Source organism: Panicum virgatum, chromosome 9N (assembly GCF_016808335.1).
Source record: "Panicum virgatum strain AP13 chromosome 9N, P.virgatum_v5, whole genome shotgun sequence".
In the NCBI taxonomy this organism is placed as follows: Eukaryota; Viridiplantae; Streptophyta; class Magnoliopsida; order Poales; family Poaceae; genus Panicum; species Panicum virgatum.
Window position 1 is genome coordinate 2357354 of NC_053153.1, and position 19647 is coordinate 2377000.

The window sequence follows — 19647 nt, forward strand, 5'->3', positions numbered from 1 at the left end:
AAAACATGTACGCGGAATTGATGGAAAGAAGTCAAATTTTTAAAGTTGAACATTGATTCTTTTTAAAATAATTTTGGAGATTTGTTAAATGCTAGTAACCCAGTAAACCTAAAAGCCATTTTTGTGCAAAAAAGTGTAAAATCACCAAAAATCCTGCAAGGTTGGCCCGGCGGCGTCTACCGTCTAACCTACGGCTCGTCGGCTCCGGCCTGCAGATCTCCCCGTCCTCCGGACCAGAAAACGCACGCGAGCAGCATAGCAGCGGGTGGACTCGGCACGGCCGCCGGGACGCCATGGTGGCCGCCGTCTGGTCCCTCTCCGCCGTCGCCGGCTGCATCCCGGCCTCCCTCTCGCTGACCCTCCTCATCGCCACCCTCGTATACCCCTCCCCTTTCCCTCAAACACTGCTCCTCCGCCCCCTCTTCCTCCTCCTCGCCGCGACGCTCACCCCATCTCCCTCCCGTGCGCAGGTGTCCATCCTGGTGCTGGGCGCCGCGGCCGTCTTCTTCGAGCACATCCGCAAGATCGGTTGCATGCACTCGTAAGTCGATTCTTCGCTCCCGTCTCATCATCTTCGTTTCTCGCGCGATCTGCGCGACGAGTTGACTGGTTCGTCGTTCTGGATCTCCGCCGCAGGCTGGAGAGGTCGGCCATTTCAGACGCCTTCTTCGAGGACCCAAATTCACTGAACAAGGTAGTGCTGATTGCTTGAGCTGAGTTCAACTCGAGCTGCGGCATGGTGTGCACGATAGATGTTTGCTGATATGCCTGTGTACACTGTTATAGGTTCCGTGCCCGTCGGTTTTTGATCCTCCTGAGAAGTACATTTCGTTGATAGTTCCTGCCTACAACGAGGAGTATCGACTCCCTGAGGCTCTTACAGAAACACTCAAGTAAGGCTCTGATATGACCATTTGCTACACTTGATGCTCAATGCTCTATTTAGTACAATTATAATTGAATTGTGAACTGCGCCATGCAATCTATGCTGATAATTTTCCTTGTGCAGCTTGTGTTAGTGGCTTGCTTGGTTGGTTATGCTAATGTTTTGTTGTTTCCTGTCTTTAATAGCTACCTGAAACAACGTTCAGCTGCTGATAAGTCATTTTCTTACGAGGTAAGTGGAAATATTGCATGTTATTGGCATTTACATTTCCCTTGGCATTTGCAAACTTTGAGCAGTTTAGTACCAAAGCTTTTGTATATTTGAACATGTATAACTCAAACTGATTTTGGAGTTCAATCTTTTCTGTCAAGGTCTTGATTGTTGATGATGGGAGCACTGACCAAACCTCTAAAGTTGCCTTCAAATTTGTAAAGCAACACAAGATTGACAATGTTAGAGTTCTTCTACTTGGGAGAAATCATGGGAAAGGTGAAGCGGTCCGAAAAGTGAGTGTTGAACTTCCTGCATAACCTTTTGGTTTCAAATAATAACTAATTGGTGTGGAAAGCATGGTCTAATAGGGGATGCTCCATTCGCGTGGTGAACTATTACTCATGCTTGATGCTGATGGGGCAACTAAAGTGACTGATTTGGAAAAGCTTGAAGCTCAGGTCTGTCATAAACTTAATCTTTGAGAATTTAATTAGTTGTTTGCGATTCCTGGAATTTACCTTTCTGCTCTTAGGTTCATGCATTGGCTCAGAAAGTTAAGTCCACCCCTGGAACATCTTCTGGTTCACCTCAGAAAGCATCTGATGTTGAAATTGCTGTCTTCGGTTCCCGTGCTCATTTGGAGAAGCAGGCTCTTGCAACTGTAAATCTCTTGACTGGCACCCATTACCCTCATTTGCATGATGTTTCTTTACTTGACGCTGTTTTTTCAGCTTATGTTTTTGAATTTTCTTTTCTAACTTATTGCAGAGGAAGTGGTATCGGAACTTTCTTATGAAAGGTTTCCATTTGGTAGTTTTGTTGACTGCTGGTCCTGGAATCAGAGATACACAGGTATGTTTTTTCAACCTTGATCCTCTAATAAACGAGTGCAGTTGATTTTTCATGTACTTTCTTCATGACTACACTGTTCACTATCCACAATTTGTTCAATTGTCACAAATTCCAGTGTGGGTTTAAGATGTTCACACGAGCTGCTGCAAGGAAACTTTTCACAAATATCAGATTGAAGAGGTATGGTTTCCTTGCTTTGAAGTTTCAGTGATGCTTCTACATACCAATTCCTCTTCCAAGCTGTGTAGATTAATGCTATGGATGATTGTTACAGTTTTCCTTTTGTTGCTTGGGCAGGTGGTGTTTTGATGTTGAGCTTGTATACCTGTGCAAGCACCTCAGGATCCCAATGGTGGAAGTATCTGTTAATTGGATTGAGATGCCTGGATCCAAAGTGCGCATGACAAGCATCATGCACATGGTATTTGAGCTCCTGCTGATCAAAGTAGGCTATGGACTGGGTATATGGAAAATATACACATAAACCCTGACATCCCTTGTTGACAACTGCAACTTAGTTCATCATTGTAGCTTATACCAATCCTAGTTCGTCAATATGCAAATCCATTTGAAGGATCACTGTAAAATTTTCTGATATTTTCACCTGGAGAGAATCCATGCCTCCTGTACTTTAGTGTTTGAATCATAGAGTGACAAATATACGCCCAACGTGTTCCTACTGATGACTTCTATCATTTTACTGATTTGTTACACAGCATCAAAATGTAACTGGCCTTCTTTTTATCAAGTTAAAAGGAGACTTCTCATCTTCTTTTGAATCTTTGACAGATGCAGTGCTGAAACGGAATCTGTTATGCTGATTTGTATATGCCATATGACGACTTAAACTTGACAGGCAATGAGCACCCAGGACCGTTGAACGAAACAAATTTACTCACAAGGAATATGGCAATTCTAGCAACGATTCATACAATTCTTTTGTTTCATACGGACTCTCGACTTTTCGAAGCTCATCAGCCATTCTGTTTGCTTAGGAACAGGAACAGACTTCGCTTGGACGCTCGCCAATGCGCATTGCCGCGTCTGAAATGGCGCAGCCTGAAACTCCGAATGATCAAAACCGCAGGGCCCCGCAACCGGGCGCCATGCGCTCGACCAAATGCCGCCCCCGCTTCCACCTTCTCTTCCGCCACATCTGCGCCGCCGCCGTTTCTCCACCGCGCCAGCCTCGCACCACCCGCCATCCGCGGCGCGGGCGGCGGAGCAGAACTGCCTCCGCCTTCTAGTGCGCTCCTCCACGCCGGCCGCCGTCCTCCAGTCCCTCGCCTTCCTCCTCAAGTCCGGCCTGCACTCCAATCCGCTTGTTCTTACAAGGCTCTTCGCGTCCACCGCCTCCGCGGCTCCCGCGCTGCTCGAGCCCCTCGTCGCCGCGCTCCTCGGTCCCTCCGTCCCGATCGACGCCTTCCTCGTCAACACTCTCATCCGCGCGCACGCCACCTCCCCGCTCCATTCTGCCCGCCTCCGCGCCGCCGCCTTCTTCCCGCTCATGCTCCGCAGCGCTGTGGTTCCGAACAAATTCACCTTCCCCTTCCTCCTCAAGGCGTGCGCCGCTCTCCCGGGCTCCCCGGGCGTTGGGCTCCAGGCCCACGCCGCCGCTCTCAAGTTCGGGTTCGCCACCGATCAGTACGTATCCAACACTCTCATACATATGTACTCGTGCTTCGGCGGCGGGTTCCTCGGGGACGCGCGGAATGTGTTCGACAGAATGCCGAAGTCAAGCGCCGTTACCTGGAGCGCTATGATTGGTGGGTATGTGCGTGGGGGGCTGTCGAGTGATGCAGTTGGGTTGTTCAGGGAGATGCAGGCCAGTGGGGTGCGGCCGGATGAGGTCACAGTGCTTGGTGTTCTGGCAGCTGCTGCAGATTTGGGTGCACTCGAGCTTGCTCGGTGGGTTGGGCGGTTTGTGGAGAGGGAGGCGGTTGGGAAGTCTGTAACTCTGTGCAATGCGCTGATTGATGCACTCGCCAAGTGTGGTGATGTGGATGGGGCTGTGGCAGTGTTCCAGGGGATGGAGGAGCGGACTGTTGTGTCATGGACCTCAGTGATTGACGCTCTTGCAATGGAGGGTCGTGGGAAGGAGGCTGTGGGGTTGTTTGAGGAGATGAAGACTGTTGGCGTGCCGCCTGATGATGTTGCGTTCATTGGGGTGCTCACTGCATGTAGCCATGCTGGAATGGTCGATGAAGGCCGTGGCTACTTTGATTCAATGAAGATGGAGTATAGCATTGAGCCTAAGATCGAGCATTATGGTTGCATGATTGACATGCTTGGTCGTGCTGGCATGGTTGAGCAAGCAATGGAGTTTGTTCGGACGATGCCTATGAAACCAAACCCAATAATATGGCGGACACTTGTTGCTGCCTGCCGTGCCCATGGTAGGCTTGAACTTGGTGAAAACATCACCAGAAACCTTCTAAATGAGTACCCTGCTCATGAGGCCAACTATGTTATGCTCTCCAATGTCTACGCGCTGACTCAGAGGTGGAAGGAGAAATCAGAGATTAGGAGGGAAATGAGCAAGAGAGGAATCAAGAAGGTGCCAGGTTGCAGCGTTGTTGAGCTTGATGGGGAGGTTCATGAATTCATAGCTGGAGATGAGTCACACCTGCAGTGGAAGAAGATATACATGATGGTCCAGGAGATGGCAAGTGAGCTAAGGCGCATTGGGCACATCTCAGCTACATCAGAGGTCCTCCTTGATCTTGATGAGGAGGATAAAGAGGGTGCGCTTCAGTGGCACAGCGAGAAGCTGGCGATTGCATTTGCGCTACTGAGGACTCCTCCTGGTACACAGGTCCGTGTGGTTAAGAATCTCCGAGTATGCTTGGATTGTCATGCAGCAATAAAGTGCATCTCACAGGTTTATAACCGAGAGATCGTAGTGCGTGATCGCAGCCGGTTCCATCGCTTTAAGAATGGGTCCTGCTCGTGCAATGATTTCTGGTGATGCATTGTTTTTCACCAGGTTGTCCTGTTTCTGAAGTTTTTAAAGAGTGAATCACAGAAGTTCATGGTAACGATAATTTATTTCCAGGGAGCTTTGGCATATCTTTTAAGGTCCGTCCATTTATGTGCAAATTGAAAGCTTTCATACTCCCTCCATTTTTATTTACATGTCATATTAGGTTTGTCCCAAGTCAAATTTGGTTAACTTTGACCAAATCTATAAATCAATCTAATTGAAATAGAAACAGAAAGAGAACTTGCAGGACAACTAAATGGAATATATCGACTGGCACGGTATATTATTTGTTTGTATTATCAGACTTATGGTATGTTTGGAGTTCTGATCATCTGGTGTGTTGTAGTCTGGGAATTTAAACTTTTGTTATACATACATAGGTAGATCAAATATTCATGCTATTGTTGCATTGTCTTTCCCCAATTCCAAGCAACAGAGTTCCATTCCATGTGTTGAACTTCAATCCTAGGGAGCAAAATGCATGAAAGTTGGCACTTATATTATCTTCTTGACCATTTTGCAGGAATGTTGTCAGCTTGAAGGATGTTTCCTGTGGAAAAGCTTTCAGATGATGGATCCACACTTCAGCATGCTGTTGCCAATCAACAACGGTGCCACAATGCTTTGACAGATGAATATGACATGTGTAGTGTTGCGGCCTTGTGGGGATGAGATTGGGAGCATCTTATAGAAACATATGCTTCGGGAAACAAAAGAGTTGACGAAGGCACGGTGGGCACTGGTCAGAAACGAGATGGAAGGAGAACTACATTTATTTCAGAAGTATTTTTGAAAGCTTGGGGAGTGACGGTGTTGTGGATTGATCTATAGTGGTACATATGAGCTCACTTCATTCAGAGATAGACAGACTTGGTGGTAGAAGTTACAGCCTAGAGGTTAATGCCCATACATTTGGCTTGATACAGGAAAGGATCAAAGGAAGTTACTCGGGCAGCAGAATGAAATCAAACCTGTTGAAACCTAGCTACCTAGTCCTCAGCTAAGGTTGATGGTATGGACAAAGCTACGAAGCTCATCTCGTCCAAGATCTGGCTTTAACGGTGTTAAGTACAATGCTGCCTTGATGCCTCTCTCTCCTGAGAATGTCAGCACTGTGCGAGCCACTACTGGCCTTCAACACGTACAGTCATCAATTGAATTCAAATTGAAGATCTTGGACAGGCTTTCTGGAGCCTCTCTGCAAGCAGTCACTTCCTGGAAAACACGACCATCTGGTTTATCTTCCCTCTCATGTTGACAGCGAGCATTTTCTCAGTCTTGCTTGACACCTCCACATCTGTTTCGGCGAATCCTCAAGCTCGAGACACTATGATCTCACTGAGAGGTATCTTACACACCGAACCGAGTATATATGATGAGAATATTTGGTGAGAATTGGAAATATAAAGCAGGCAATGATAAACAACGAGTGTGTGTCACAATTGTCAACGATGCAAACACTTAAGATGAATATGCCCACATTATCATTGAAACAGAAGCCATGCACCATTTGTTGTTATGGTTCTTCGAATTGTACCAAAATTATAACTTGATATTGGTGTACATCAAGCACTGAAACTTGGGTACTAAAGATCCTAAGCTACTGGTGGTGCCACCTCCCACCTCTCCCACCTCTCCCGTAAGAGGAAAAAGCTGGAAAATCACAGAATGTAGTGATTAGCCGGTTGAAGAATTTCAAGTCCCCGGCAATGCTCTCAATGGTAAGCACAAAGCTGCGAAGTTGGTGCTCTTCACGGTCATGTTCTGGGTTCTCCTTACTGAGTTCTGCTCTGAGGGCGTGGAGGACGGTGCGGCCTTGTTGCCTAGCTTCTCGCAGAAAGATAACCCACTGTGCTAGCCATTCCAGTTCCATTCCTTCGACGTCCCGGATTTCCGCCGTATGAACTGCCGTGCTGATCTTGGCCAAGGCTTCCTCGAGCCTTCCCACGAGCACTGTCACTTCCTGGAGCCCCCATTCACCTCGTGTATCATGTAGCTCAAGGACACCGCCATACCACGTGACGTGTCCCCGCCGCCGCTTCAGCCTCGGCGAGACCTCAAGCCGGAGCAACCCTATGAACTCCTCCAGGTTCTCCGACTCCTTCTCCAGCGCCTCCACCGCGCTTTCCAGCTTCTTGGCGTCCTCGTCGCTCGAGAAGTACGCCGTGGCTATGCCGCTGATGCGCCGCGCCATGCTCGACAGGGCTTTTCTTGTGAATGACAGCAGAACTACCGGTGCCGCCTGTACTGGGGCCCTGGGCGTCGTCCGCTGGCGCCGCCCCTGCAGCTGCAGCTGCTGCTGGAAGCTGAGGAGCACCTCGTCGCCGAGGGGCGACGGCCTTCTTGAGCTTCTCCCGCCACTCGAGCAGCGAGGCGCTCTCGATGTCGTGCTTCTCCGACACCTCGACCGTGCTCCGGACCCTCATGCACAGCCGCTCCAGCCGCTGCAGTTTGTCGCCGACGGGCGTCTGCCTGCCGAGGCTGTCGACGATCTTGGACACCGCCTTGTCCGCGACCGCACCGGCTATGGAACCGACCACTTCTTTTGCCATGGCGCCTAGCAGTAGCAGGAACGAAGGTGCGTCACTGGAGGTATCCCCTCCCGGATATAAAGAGTTGCATGAACGATCAGATTAGGAACCTTACAAATTGGAGAGTTGTCATGTCTGGCATGAACGAATTTCTCAGGGGGCTCGTGCCCCGTGGTGATGCTTGCATAGTTGGTGTCGTCCTAAAAAGGTCGGCCTGCATAAGGAAAAAAGAACACGGCATTTCGTTGTTGTCGAGGAACTTGGGATCAGCGAAGATTCTCTCTTTGTATCTGCGCCGCAATAGACATGCGCCTTGTTCGGCTGGATGGCTGGCTGATTTGGCGTGAGAGAAAAATACTGCTGGTTGGCTGGCTGGCTGACTGATTTGGCGTGAGAGAAAAATACTGTTGTGGCTGGCTGAATCTCCCAGCCGAACAAGGCGATGGTTTTCATCGTCCTTGGTACCTTAATTCTGTCCTTACTTGCGTACGTGTATATTCAAGTTCCAGCTATTCCCCTAAAAAAAAAAAGACGTTCAGCTATTCATGCCTGCTGCATCCACTTGAGACGAACGCCAGGGCAGCGGCGTGGATGTGTCCTGCCACGGTCGATGGGGCATTCCTTGTGAAATAAAGACACAGCGTTACTCGATGCCGTGTTGATGGTCCTTGCGGTTGCATTGAGCGGCGTCCGGTCCCTGCTGCCGGAACCTGGGTGCTGAGAAAGCGAGAAGCACAAGCACCTCGTCGCCGTGTGAATATAGTCACCGGGAACACCAGGTTCCGGAAACGCGGGAACATTTTTAGAGGCTTGTTACGGTGCTGGTGCTGGCAGACGGGTGCAGGTGAGGCGAGCAGACGCGGGCCATCTCCGGCTCTCTGCTATTCGCGGCGACCTTGCCGCTGGACTGGGCCGAACTGGGCCGTACTAGCTATCTCGGCCTAGTTAAGCCCGACGACATGTAGCTGCCTGCACGGTTGAACTCCCCAGTCCTCAACCCCTAGCGCCGCCGCCCAAAGCCCCAAACCCTCCGCCCCCGAGCGCGCCGCCGCCATGAGGCCGCTCGACGAGAAGGAGACGACGCAGGTTTTCGAGAAGCTCTTCAAGTTCACGGGCCCCAACCTGAAGCACCTCCTGGAGCGGCCCGCCGTGGAGGGGCCCGACCCGGAGCCGGGCCGCTACTGCCTCCGCCTCCACAAGAACCGCGTCTACTACGCCTCCGAGGCGCTCGTGCGCCGCGCCACCGCCGTCGCCCGCCCGCGCCTCGCCGCCGTGGGCACCCCCATCGGCAAGTTCACCCACCACGGCGCGTTCCACCTCACCGTCCACGCGCTCGACCTCCTGGCGGCGCACGCGCGCCGCCGCGTCTGGCTCAAGCCCGACAGCGAGCGCTCCTTCCTCTTCGGGAACTCCGTGCCCAAGTCCTCCCTCGCCCGCATCACCGAGAACACCAAGGCAGGCGACGGCGTCGTCGTCATGTCCATGGCCGACGTGCCTCTCGGCTTCGGCATCGCCGCGAGGTCCGCGCAGGACTGCAGGAAAGCCGACACCAACGCCGTCGTCGTGCTGCACCAGGCTGACGCCGGGGAGTACCTCCGCAAGGAGGAGGAGCTCATGTGAGGTGAGGGCACAACGCCACAACCTTTGCTTCGATCATTTTGTGATTGCGAGTCAAATTGGGAAGATTTATACCTTACTGTAGACTGTAGTGTTCCAAGGCTTCAACGTTTCATTCAACATTTGCAATATGCAATTAAGATGTACCGAATGGTTAATTGATATTGAGATATGATGATTGTGGTCACAAATGTTCATGTCTGTCAGTGGGTTAATGCAAATTGAGCGTCTTCATACTTATTTCGGGATTTGGTTCGGACTGAATTATCAGTCAAGGTAGTCTCCGATATAAAAAAAAAAGTTTAATAGATGCTTCATCATTGGACAGCGTTCTGTGTATATGTAAGTGAAGAATTTGGAGAGCCGAGATAATCCAGCTAATTGAAGAACAGTGGCCAGGTGGATGTGGTACTAGAGTACTAGACTAGAATGTTTGGTTGGAAGTTTTTTTTAATTCCTTCTTAACTTCAGTCCACCATGTGTCCATGTTAGATGTCATTGCTGTTTGGTTGCCATAGCTGTTATAATCACTTGTCATCGGGCTGCTATCTAGTTTCTACCATAGAAGTTTGCTTTTACAACCTTGCTAGCACTGGTATCCCTAGCAATCCCCTGCATCAAATATTGTTGGCGGAAGCTCCCTAAGCTGGTTGAGGCTTGACATCCTCTTATTAAGATGAACCAGAGTGCTGTATAACTGATTATGCACTACATAGATGATCTATTAGGCTTTTCCTGAACATGTCACTTGTATACATCTGTTTTGAGCTCTGTGATCCTGTTCTAAGTTTTAACAGCTTTCATCTTGCCTGCAGGTGATATGTCTGGTGAGCCTTATTCAGAATTTGAGGTCTCCTGTAAGTTTTGGAGCTTTTCAACTAGTTCAACGAAAAGTGGAGATGAATATCTTAGGTGGTCAAGTCTTGTCCTGAGGCGGACCTGGGCTCATAAATTTTGTCATTCTGTAATCTATCAGTATGCTTATGGAAGTTTTCATGTACAACTTTGTCATCCTGTAATCTATCAGTATGCTTTTCAGATTAGATATCAATGTTATAGTATGGTCCATGGACCACTTGTCTATGCATGAATCAAACTGTGTTCGGCTGTGGAGTTACAACGCTGATTGATTTGTCTGCGCTATTGAAATATCGCTAGCAATTGCCTTGACGGTTCAGTGCTACTATGTTGTTCGAAGAGCGCTGCTTTTACATAGTGAAATTGTTCAAGATGAATTTGATTTTGATATAGGCCATGGCTGTTTTGTAGACGTACTGAATGTGTTCTTCGTATTTGCTTGGAGAGATTAGCGATTAGCTTGGATTACCGTCTTTTTTGTGGAAGAATAAATTGGCAACGCGATTAGTAAATGATCATGGCATGCATCCATTGGTACAGGGAGAAGCATGAAGCATGGTAAACTGAGGTTCCCCGGGAGGCGAGACTGAATTGATTCGAATAAAATCACTAATATACGAGTAACGCAGAATTGTTTTTTTAAGAACACGTGCACCATGACCGCAGCAGTTAAATTGGATAGTGATACCATCTAGGGATGCAAGTTAGATAATTTGTGGATTATTGGATCGATCTAAAAATTAATAAAATGAACTAGAGTGACATGCCAATTAATTAACTGACCCAAAAAATACCATTGGGTAGTCACTTGCATCCTTAGCACCAACAATAGCGAGGTTTCAACTTGGCAGACAATGGCTGTGAACTCACTGCACACAATGCAAAAGCAGAAGCGCTGACTACCTATTTCTCCTCGATACTGGGCACACCAACCGCGGCAGTTTGGCACTTCAACTTGGCAGACATCTACAGTGGCACTCCCACACCAGACTTGAGCGACCTGGCAGCACCAATCATTGAGAGTGAAGCAAGAGCCGCAGTGCAGCATATGAAGTGCCCCTGGGCCCGACGGTTTTGGACCTGGTTTTTTCTCGGCTACCTGGGACACTGTCTCACCCAAAGTCATGAAGTTTGTGGAAGCTTTCGCACAAGGTACTGTGGATCTGGAACGAGTCAACCGGGCTTTCGTGGTACTCATACCCAAAAAACCTGGAGCCACGGCGCCGGGTGACCACCGCCCCATCTGCCTATAGAACTGTCCAATGAAGATCATAGGCAAAATCCTCACCTCGCGCCTCCAAGCCCACATTCCCAAACTGATTGATCTTGACCAAACAGGTTTCATCAAAGGCCGCTCTATCTCAAAGAATTTCATTTATGCAATGGAGCTCGTGCAACACTGCCACAAGCAGCGCTTACCGACATTGGTCCTGAAGCTTGATTTTGCCAAGGCATTTGATTCGGTCAACTGGGACAGCCTGCTGCATATACTCCAGTGCAGAGGTTTCCCCACAACGTGGTGCTCCTGGATTCAACACATTCTCACCACCTCCAAGTCTGCCATCCTCCTAAACGGCTGCTCCTGCAATTGGTTCATCTGTAAAAGAGGACTCCGGCAAGGGGACCCCTTCTCCCCGTATCTGTTCCTGCTGGTGGCTGATGTGCTGCAGCGACTTATCAAGTTTGATGGAGGTGTTAGACACCCTGCTTCAGATGAACACCCCTGTCTCGTGATCCAATACGCAGATGGCACTCTCATTGTACTCCGAGCAGATGAGCAGGATGTGCAACGACTCAAGCAGTTGCTGGATCAATTCGCTGACGCTACTGGTTTGGCAATCAATTTCCACAAAAGCACAGTGGTCCCGATGCACATCCCCGATCGGGATATGCCGAGTTTCCTAGCCACTCTTGGATGTCGCCGAGATCAGTTCCCACAGACCTATTTGGGGATGCTGCTGTCCAATGTTAAACTGAATTTGAATGCTTTTGCTCCGCTCATCGACCGAACAGACAGGTACCTGGGAGGTTGGCAAGCTACTCTCCTTAACAGCATGGGCCGTGCAGTCCTCGTCAACTCCGTGCTGGATAGTGCACTTATATACATCCTCTCTGCTATGCAACTTCCCCCAAGGCACTCTTGATGCAATCAACAAGAAACGGCACGCCTTCCTCTGGTCTGGAGAATCCACTACCACGGGTGCACAATGCCTTGTCGCCTGGGAGCAAACTTGTTTGCCCAAAGAACAAGGCAGGCTGGGCATCAAGGACCTACGCACACTCAACCAGTGCCTGCTACTGAAACGCTTGCACCGATTACACCATCCTGGTGAATCGGCTTGGGCAAATTGGATGCACAACAACACAAACGTTGCCTCTCTTGAGGGCGCCTGTGAGGGGACACACTGGAAAACCCTCCGGGGCCTGCTGCCTGTATACATAGCAATCACGACCACCTCCATTGGTAATGGCCTCAACACATCCTTCTGGCATGACAATTGGCTGCCTTCTGGTCCACTTGCTGAAACCTTCCCCGCCCTGTTCAGCCACGCCAAGGAGCCCAATGCTTCAGTGGGTAAAGTCTGCTCTGAACCGCTGCGTTCTCACTTCGAGCACAGACTCTCCCAGGTGGCGGCCGCGGAACTGTCAACCCTGGAAGAACTAACTGAAGAAGTGCTGCTGCAAACGGAACCGGATGATCGAACCAGCCCTCTCGTGGATAAAGATGGAGTGTTACGTGCTGGCCCTATATATACTGCCTTGATGAACCTGCAGGCAGAGGAACAATGCCCATTCTACAAATTTGTCTGGATCAACCATGCGCCGCCCCGGGTTCGTTTTTTCGCTTGGCTGCTGGTCCAAGGGAAAATACAGTGCAGAACAAATCTCCTGGTGAAGACCATCGTAGAGGACTCTACATGTGAGTTGTGCAAAGCAGACGCTGAAAGCCCGGACCATCTCATCTTTCATTGCCAAACTGCCTCCCAGTTCTGGGCACACCTTGGCATTGCAGTACGCCACGCGTCCGTGTCGCAACTCTGGCTGCTTGAGAGGCCGCCGAGGATACCCACACAACACTACCATACCTTCCTGCTGCTTTGTGCCTGGCAAATATGGAAACACAGACATGATGTGGTGTTCAGAAGCAAAGAACCATCACTACTGCGCTTGTTGCTGAACTGCAAAGAGGAAGCTCGCCTATGGAGACCGACTGCCACAAGAAGACAGGAGCGTTGCTGAGACCTGGTGTTCAATATTTTGTTCCAATATGTAGTCCCCTGTAAAATACTTTGTTTTTCAACTCCCATGTAAAATTGCGCAATACATTGGTGGGGATCCCCCGTTACCCCTCAAAAAAAAATAGCGAGGTTTCTGTGGGACTCTTCCCTTCGTTGTATGAGCAGCATTCATTCTCAAGTCAAATTATCAAAAGTTTAACGAGTTCATAGAGAAAAATATCAAAATTTATGACACAAAAAATACCCTACGAAAGATATTTAAAAGAAAATTTATCTAGCTTATTAGGGCAAATCTAGAATGACACTACTTTTTAGAACCGAAGATCGTGTCACGTAACTGAAACCTTTTTTTTTTGTGTGTCCCACGAAAAAAAAAGAGGAAACGTTCCAACGAACCGAAGAAAAATATTCCGGGCTCACTCCAAGCCCAACACGATGCGCTTGAATACTTCGTCCACGCCCGAATCGCACAGTTCGTGCGTGCGGCGCGGAAAAGAAAAAGGAGGGGAGGGGGGCACTGGTAACTGGCTCCTAGTCGGGCTGCCAAAATTAGTACCGCATCGCTTAGCCGTCCAGACCCAGCCTCGTGTAAAAGGCCGAGCGGGCTCGAACCGATCGCCTCCCGGCAAGGGAGGCACCCATGTATGTAAATTTAAATTAAAAAACGAATGCCCACGCTGGCCCAATTAAATTAAAAAACGCAAGACCCAGGGAGGAAGCTACGGTGGACCTGCTGGTCAACCATGACGTATTATGGTATACATAATACATGTACATATACAAAATGTATGTATGTATGTGTATAGATAGAAATGTAGAAAATAGGTACACAAATGATGTAGCAAATTAGGGTACGGTGCTATACACATTAGCACCTAGCTTTTTTGTTTGTTTGTTTTGGGAACAGAACATTCGTAGAGTTTCCGGCGCCATGTTCGACGACGACAGAGCGTTCCACGTGAAAGATAGAAGAGCTGCACGAGACGAAGCGTCACCTGGCTCGTTGGACTCGCTGCTGCCTGCTGGTGGCTCGTGCGTCCATGGCTCGCTGTCTGAAGAAGGCATCAAGCGCCTCGTCGACCGCGGCGTGGATCTTGACGAGCAGCATCTCCTGCCGCAGCTTCTCGTGCGCGGACACCGCCTGGTCGTCGCCTGTCAGTCTGTCACGGTGGCGAGGCCCAACCTGGAGCGCCCCGCCGTGGAGGGACCTGATCCGGAGACGGGCTCCTACTGCCTCCGCCTCCACAAGAGCCGCGTCCACTACGCCTCCGAGGCGCTCGTGCGCCGCGCCACCGCCGTCGTCCGCCCGCGCCTCGCCGCCGTGCACGTGGGCACCCCCATTGGCCGAAGTTCACCCAACCACGGCGCGTTCCACCTCACCGTCGACGCGCTCGACCTCCACGTATCTGGTTGGATCATATTGAGTGAAATTGGAAACGTTTATGCCTGATTATGGTGTTCAAGGCTTCACCCTTTGCAACTCTTATCCACTGAATGATTTATTGGTTCTGAGATGTATGATCGTGGTTGCCAATTTTTATGTTTGTCAATCAATAGTTCAATGCTAATTGTGCATTTTTGTACTTTTTCTAGGGTGTGGATCAAACTGAATTATCAAGCAACGTAATCTCTGATAAGAAAGTTGACAGGACTCCACATATATGTAAATATAAGTGAAGAAATTTAATTGCACATAGATAATCCGGAAGGATAGACTTTTAATGAATAATGAACGTTATGTTTACTTTTGTGGTCTACCATTCAGCCATTTGAATTTGAATGCATTGAACACGCACGATGTGATTATATGTCAACATTGCTTTCTGAATTCCACATAATTAATCAAGCAATGTAGTTTGTGACATTTGTTGGTTGCACTTCATCATCTAAAATATTTTTAGAGCACTTATAACCATGATGCAAGAGATAGCTTGCTAAATCAAATAAATATGTTATGTCGATAATTAGCACAAAACCCCAATGGGATATCTCAAATCTAGATTTTCTTTTAACTAAGCACAGCACATTGCTTATCCATTTTGGACTTGAGCTATTATAAACACCTGCCAAGGGTAGCTATCTAGTATCTACCACAGAGTCTGGTGCCTTTTACAATCTCACTAGCATTGATATTGCCTAAGGCCCTGTTTAGTTCCCAAAAAAATTAAAAATTTTGCACAATACCCATCACATCGAATCTTCGGACACATGCATGAAACATTAAATGTAGTTGAAAAAAATAAGTAATTACACAGTCTAACTAATTAGCACGAGCTGAATCTTTTAAGTCTAATTAGTCTATAATTAGATATTATTTATCAAGTAACAACGAAATGTGCTACAGTACCAAAACCCAAACTTTTTCACCAACTAAACACACCCTAAGTATCACCAGTAGCAAACATTGTGTCATGGTGTATTGGTCCCTGTTGTTGTATCACTTGATAGGGTAAATAATCACGAAAGGTTTTTTTGCTTGTTGAGAGTCAACTGGTTGTTTTAAGGGCTAACCTGTAACATTTTGTACTAGAGTTTTTTTTCCCTCTCTTCCTCTTAATATATTGATACGCAACTCTCCTATTCGAGAAAAAAAGTTTTTTTTTCCTTCTTGCCCGCACCTTTAGGGTCCACATCACAACCTGCATAATGACTCACGGATGTTGCCAATTAGCTTGTCGACCGGTCGACCCGCTTCGAAGATGACTCCAGTGTCTCATATCAGCCTGATGCCTCAACCCTATCAAGATACATCAGCCAGATGTCTCAACTCTGCAATATCTAGATACATTAAAGGCTCTGTCTCGACGACATCTGCAAAAACTGTCCTCGACTCCCCAAATCCAATCAGTTCTTCGTTGGTTAATGAGTGTTTTCCACAAGCCATATCCTCAAAATCCTTTTCTTGCCCATGATATGACCTCAAAGATGGATGCACGATTTTGGTCCCAGCACGCTCACAATGAAAGCAGCGACCTTCTCAAAAGAAAAACATATGGAAGGTCATCAATCTGACATAATGATCATATTAACTGGAAAATCAACAACATATGGAAGGTGGTTGATGGTAGCAAGATAAGATTCTGGCAGGATATCTGGTTTGGTACCTCCCCTTATTTATAGCTGTTCAATTTTGGGATTTATAATGCGCAGTAATGGGAAAAAGAGAACCTTGGCTAGCGTATGGGATGGTCAGAAAGTAAAGTTTTAGGAGAACATTTTCTGTAGAATTGAAAGAGCCTAAAGAACCCTTCGGTCACATGCCGTAAGAAATTGATGTGGATGTAGGGTAGGCAATCTGTTGTTATTCATAGCAAAGGAACTGATGCTATAGTTTATCCCTATATCAAGAGAACTATTTTCTTTGTGGTACTTGTGTGAACCATCTGGAGGCTTGTCTCAGACTCTTGATCCAATCATAACTTATGTGCAGAATGGACAGCCAAATCACAAGTAAGAACTGTCACTTGAGGAGGAAACAGAAAATTGGAATTTAATGCAGATAAGGGTACCGAGAGCATACCGGCATCTTCTGATGACTCTGATACAACACAGCACAGAAATGGCGCACCCTTCATGTCCTTGTTATTGCTACACTCGATGAACAAGAGTATGGGAACTGCGTCAGTGCGATGTGAGTCTCTCCGTGTCACCCAGGCGTTGATATGAGAGTACGGGTATCCATTGCGGTTAAGAAAGTAATCATATTTGCCATCTTGGGGTATTTTCCCATTCACCCCACAGATAGAATGAAGCTCATAATCATCACCCTGCAGTTAGTTGAAACATAGGATCAGGAAGGTTAATTCTGACACATAGTAAGCAACAACAGAATGAAAGAAGAGAAGAGGAAACTTGCCTGTCTCCGTGCATGTTCCTGCAAAGCAGCTTCAACCCTTCGGCAAATATATCTCTGATGAGCCTTAAATTTCTTACAGCTGTCTGAGATGCTCTTGGAATCAAGCTTAGACCACTCAAGCTCACTCACAGACCCAATACGTGGATGATTACCCGACACAGACTTAGAGATGGCCTCGACATCGTCAACGGAGAGGGTATTCTTAGCCTTGAGCAATGGCATCACGATCACCTCTACCTCCTGTGGTAACTCTGCTACAAAGCTTACTAGTGCATCAGGGTGAGGGTGGCATGCTCCGGTAGCGGCAGCAAGGTAGGCAGAAGGAGACACAAGGATGGGGGCAGGGAAGGTTTCTCCTACATTCTTGATCATTCCATAAAGGGAGCCAAATTTCAGGAGGTACCACAAAATACCTCTCATTGTTAATGTAGGAAAGGTGCTGACCACGGAGGCGACAAGGCCATTGAGACAACGGGACTCGACAAGGGCAAGGTTCTCCATGAGGACGACGTCCACCTTGAACTCGTGCTGTGTGGGGAACATGGTGTCATACCAGATTGTGTTGAGAAGGATGTTGGAGACAGCATCGAATGGGCCGTAGCAGTGGCCAGCCTTCAGGAGGGGCCGGTGGAGGCGGGAGCGCAGAAGAGTCGTCGGGAGGCGGGAGATTGCCTCGAGGTAGAACCCATGGATCCTATCCAGAAGCAACCTCTTCATGGAGAGCTCATGGTCGATCCCGAGCTCATGGCTAATCTCATCAGGGAAAGGCATCCTCACTCCAGATCTTTGGAACCTTTTTACGGCATCACGCATGGGTTCGTGCGGGTCTGCTCCAAAATGCTCGCCTTCTGCAGATATCTTGGAGAGGTTCATAGTGTCGTGTGTCTGCAGGAGGGCGTGAACCTCTTTCAGACGAGACGCCAGCACGAGTGAGGTGGACACGAATTCACCGGGCTGGGGATGCTTGGCAGACAGGGCAGCACAAGAGAGAGCATTCTTGCTGGTGCGGTGGTTGGCCGTGAAGGCGCAACCGGCACAACGATCCGTCTCGATGAGGTGCACAGCGACGAGGAGATCAGCATTGGAAACAGTCAGGTAGTAGAGGGCTTCTCGGGTGCGAAGGTAGCGGAAGTAGCTGGTAAGAAAAGTGACGAGGCCTTGAAGCGATCGAGCTGCAATGCTGCTGAAATCCGAGATGCAGACCGCCTTGCTGCTGCTGCTGCTGCCTGTGCTGCAAGTGCCGGGCTATGATATCTTCCTCTTGATCTCCCGACGCCTTCCTTGCTCCTCCTGGTTGGCCTCTACCATCGCATCCGGCGAGGCCTTGTGCAAGACGGTGTTGGCGATGATGTTCGAGACGGGGTCGAGGAAGCCGAAGCCGAAGCCGGCCTCATGGACGCGCGGGATCAGCGAGGTCGGGAGCCGATCACACGCCGATTTGTAGTACTCAAGGATAGCATTGCAAAGGCTTCGCCGTTGTTCAGCCATCGAGGACACCATTTGTCCTGGGGCCTGAGGCCGCGGACGGTGGCCGGGCGGCGGCGGCGGCGACGTCGTCGGACGGCGGAGTTCTCTAGGGTTCGTTGTCTCTGACAGGAAGGGGGCGAGGAGGGGATCGGGATTGGGATTAGGATCGGGATCTTTCCCTTTTCTCTTTTTTATTATGAGATTTAAAAGCATCTCCAAGAGCTCTTGTATTATGTTAGATAAATTTAAAAATTATATCTCCTTTGCAAAAATAGAAAACCACCTAATTCCATAGGGTAATTCAAAAAATTAGGTAAAATATAATTGCTACTCCCTCCTTCCCCGTTTATAAGGCATGGTGGAACATGACACGGTCTTCTAAACAACACTTTGACCATTTATTTATCATATATTATATCACTTTTGATTATAAACTTATAATCATTGTAAAATATATTTGATTATGAATCCAATCATATGAAATTTGCATTATAAAAATAAAAATTTAATAGTCAAATTATTGGTCAAAGATGACAAGTTTTGAATCTTGATATACGTGTATGCCTTATAAACAGGGAAGGAGGGAGTATATTCAAAACTGGTTCCACGTCATACTATTCCGTCCGATCGTTTCTTTTCCACGCTCGCCGCCGCGCCCATCGGGACGCCGCCACCGCGATCCTCTTATACGCCGCGCCGCCGGTGCCTTGCCTCATCGCGTCCACGTGACCGGCAAGGACGCACGACGCCACATCCATCGCGCCGCCTCCGTCGCGATCCATCGATCCCTATCGCCGCCGTGCTGACTACCATCGATCCCTCATCCCTGGCACGTGGATGATCAGAGAAGCAAGCAGCGACCGCCTGCTGGTGGACGTTCCATCAAATTGAATTCAGGTACGTGCTTACTACCATATAGTGCATTCAATCCGTACTGCATTGAAGCCGTTTTTTTTATGAGCCATGTTTTGATCCAGACTGAAATCTTGCGTGGTTGATTGGTATTGGAGAACAACGTCCTAGAGTATGGATTCAGACGATAAATTCAATCAATTTGTAATGGATGAAATCATTGATTCCTCCTCTTCGGATGATGAGGTCACTGAAATATGACCCTGAACCCATATCACCTGCCATAAGAAGAC

At 48.4% G+C, this 19647-nt stretch overlaps 4 protein-coding genes across 5 annotated transcripts; 3 read left to right on the forward strand and 1 right to left on the reverse strand.

Annotated features, from left to right (window-relative positions):
- Nucleotides 1-210: 210 nt before the first annotated feature.
- LOC120690848 (dolichyl-phosphate beta-glucosyltransferase-like) lies at nt 211-2700 on the forward strand. Its single transcript, XM_039973694.1, has 11 exons — nt 211-377; nt 471-541; nt 637-694; nt 787-893; nt 1072-1117; nt 1258-1392; nt 1468-1557; nt 1632-1760; nt 1868-1951; nt 2067-2131; nt 2249-2700. The coding sequence occupies exons 1-11, from the start codon at nt 294-296 to the stop codon at nt 2433-2435; spliced, it is 1056 nt and encodes a 351-aa protein (XP_039829628.1). The 5' UTR covers nt 211-293; the 3' UTR covers nt 2436-2700.
- Nucleotides 2701-2855: 155 nt separating this feature from the next.
- On the forward strand, nt 2856-6453 carry LOC120690846 (pentatricopeptide repeat-containing protein At4g21065-like). Of its 2 annotated transcripts, none has more exons than XM_039973692.1 (2): nt 2856-5029; nt 5458-6453. In XM_039973692.1, the coding sequence occupies exon 1, from the start codon at nt 3072-3074 to the stop codon at nt 4917-4919; it is 1848 nt and encodes a 615-aa protein (XP_039829626.1). In that variant the 5' UTR covers nt 2856-3071; the 3' UTR covers nt 4920-5029; nt 5458-6453. The 2 variants fall into 2 exon arrangements, with proteins under 2 accessions (XP_039829626.1, XP_039829627.1); XM_039973693.1 differs by having other exon boundaries at nt 2856-4766.
- Nucleotides 6454-8433: 1980 nt separating this feature from the next.
- Nucleotides 8434-10259, forward strand: LOC120692948 (60S ribosome subunit biogenesis protein NIP7 homolog). The gene is made up of 2 exons (XM_039976336.1): nt 8434-9086; nt 9898-10259. The coding sequence occupies exon 1, from the start codon at nt 8519-8521 to the stop codon at nt 9083-9085; it is 567 nt and encodes a 188-aa protein (XP_039832270.1). The 5' UTR covers nt 8434-8518; the 3' UTR covers nt 9086; nt 9898-10259.
- Nucleotides 10260-15611: 5352 nt separating this feature from the next.
- LOC120691902 lies at nt 15612-18619 on the reverse strand. Its single transcript, XM_039975106.1, has 3 exons — nt 17036-18619; nt 16700-16946; nt 15612-16152 (listed from the first exon to the last, which is right to left on the reverse strand). Exons 1-3 carry the CDS (start codon nt 17906-17908, stop codon nt 15920-15922), a joined length of 1353 nt encoding a protein of 450 aa, XP_039831040.1. The 5' UTR covers nt 17909-18619; the 3' UTR covers nt 15612-15919.
- Nucleotides 18620-19647: the final 1028 nt, after the last annotated feature.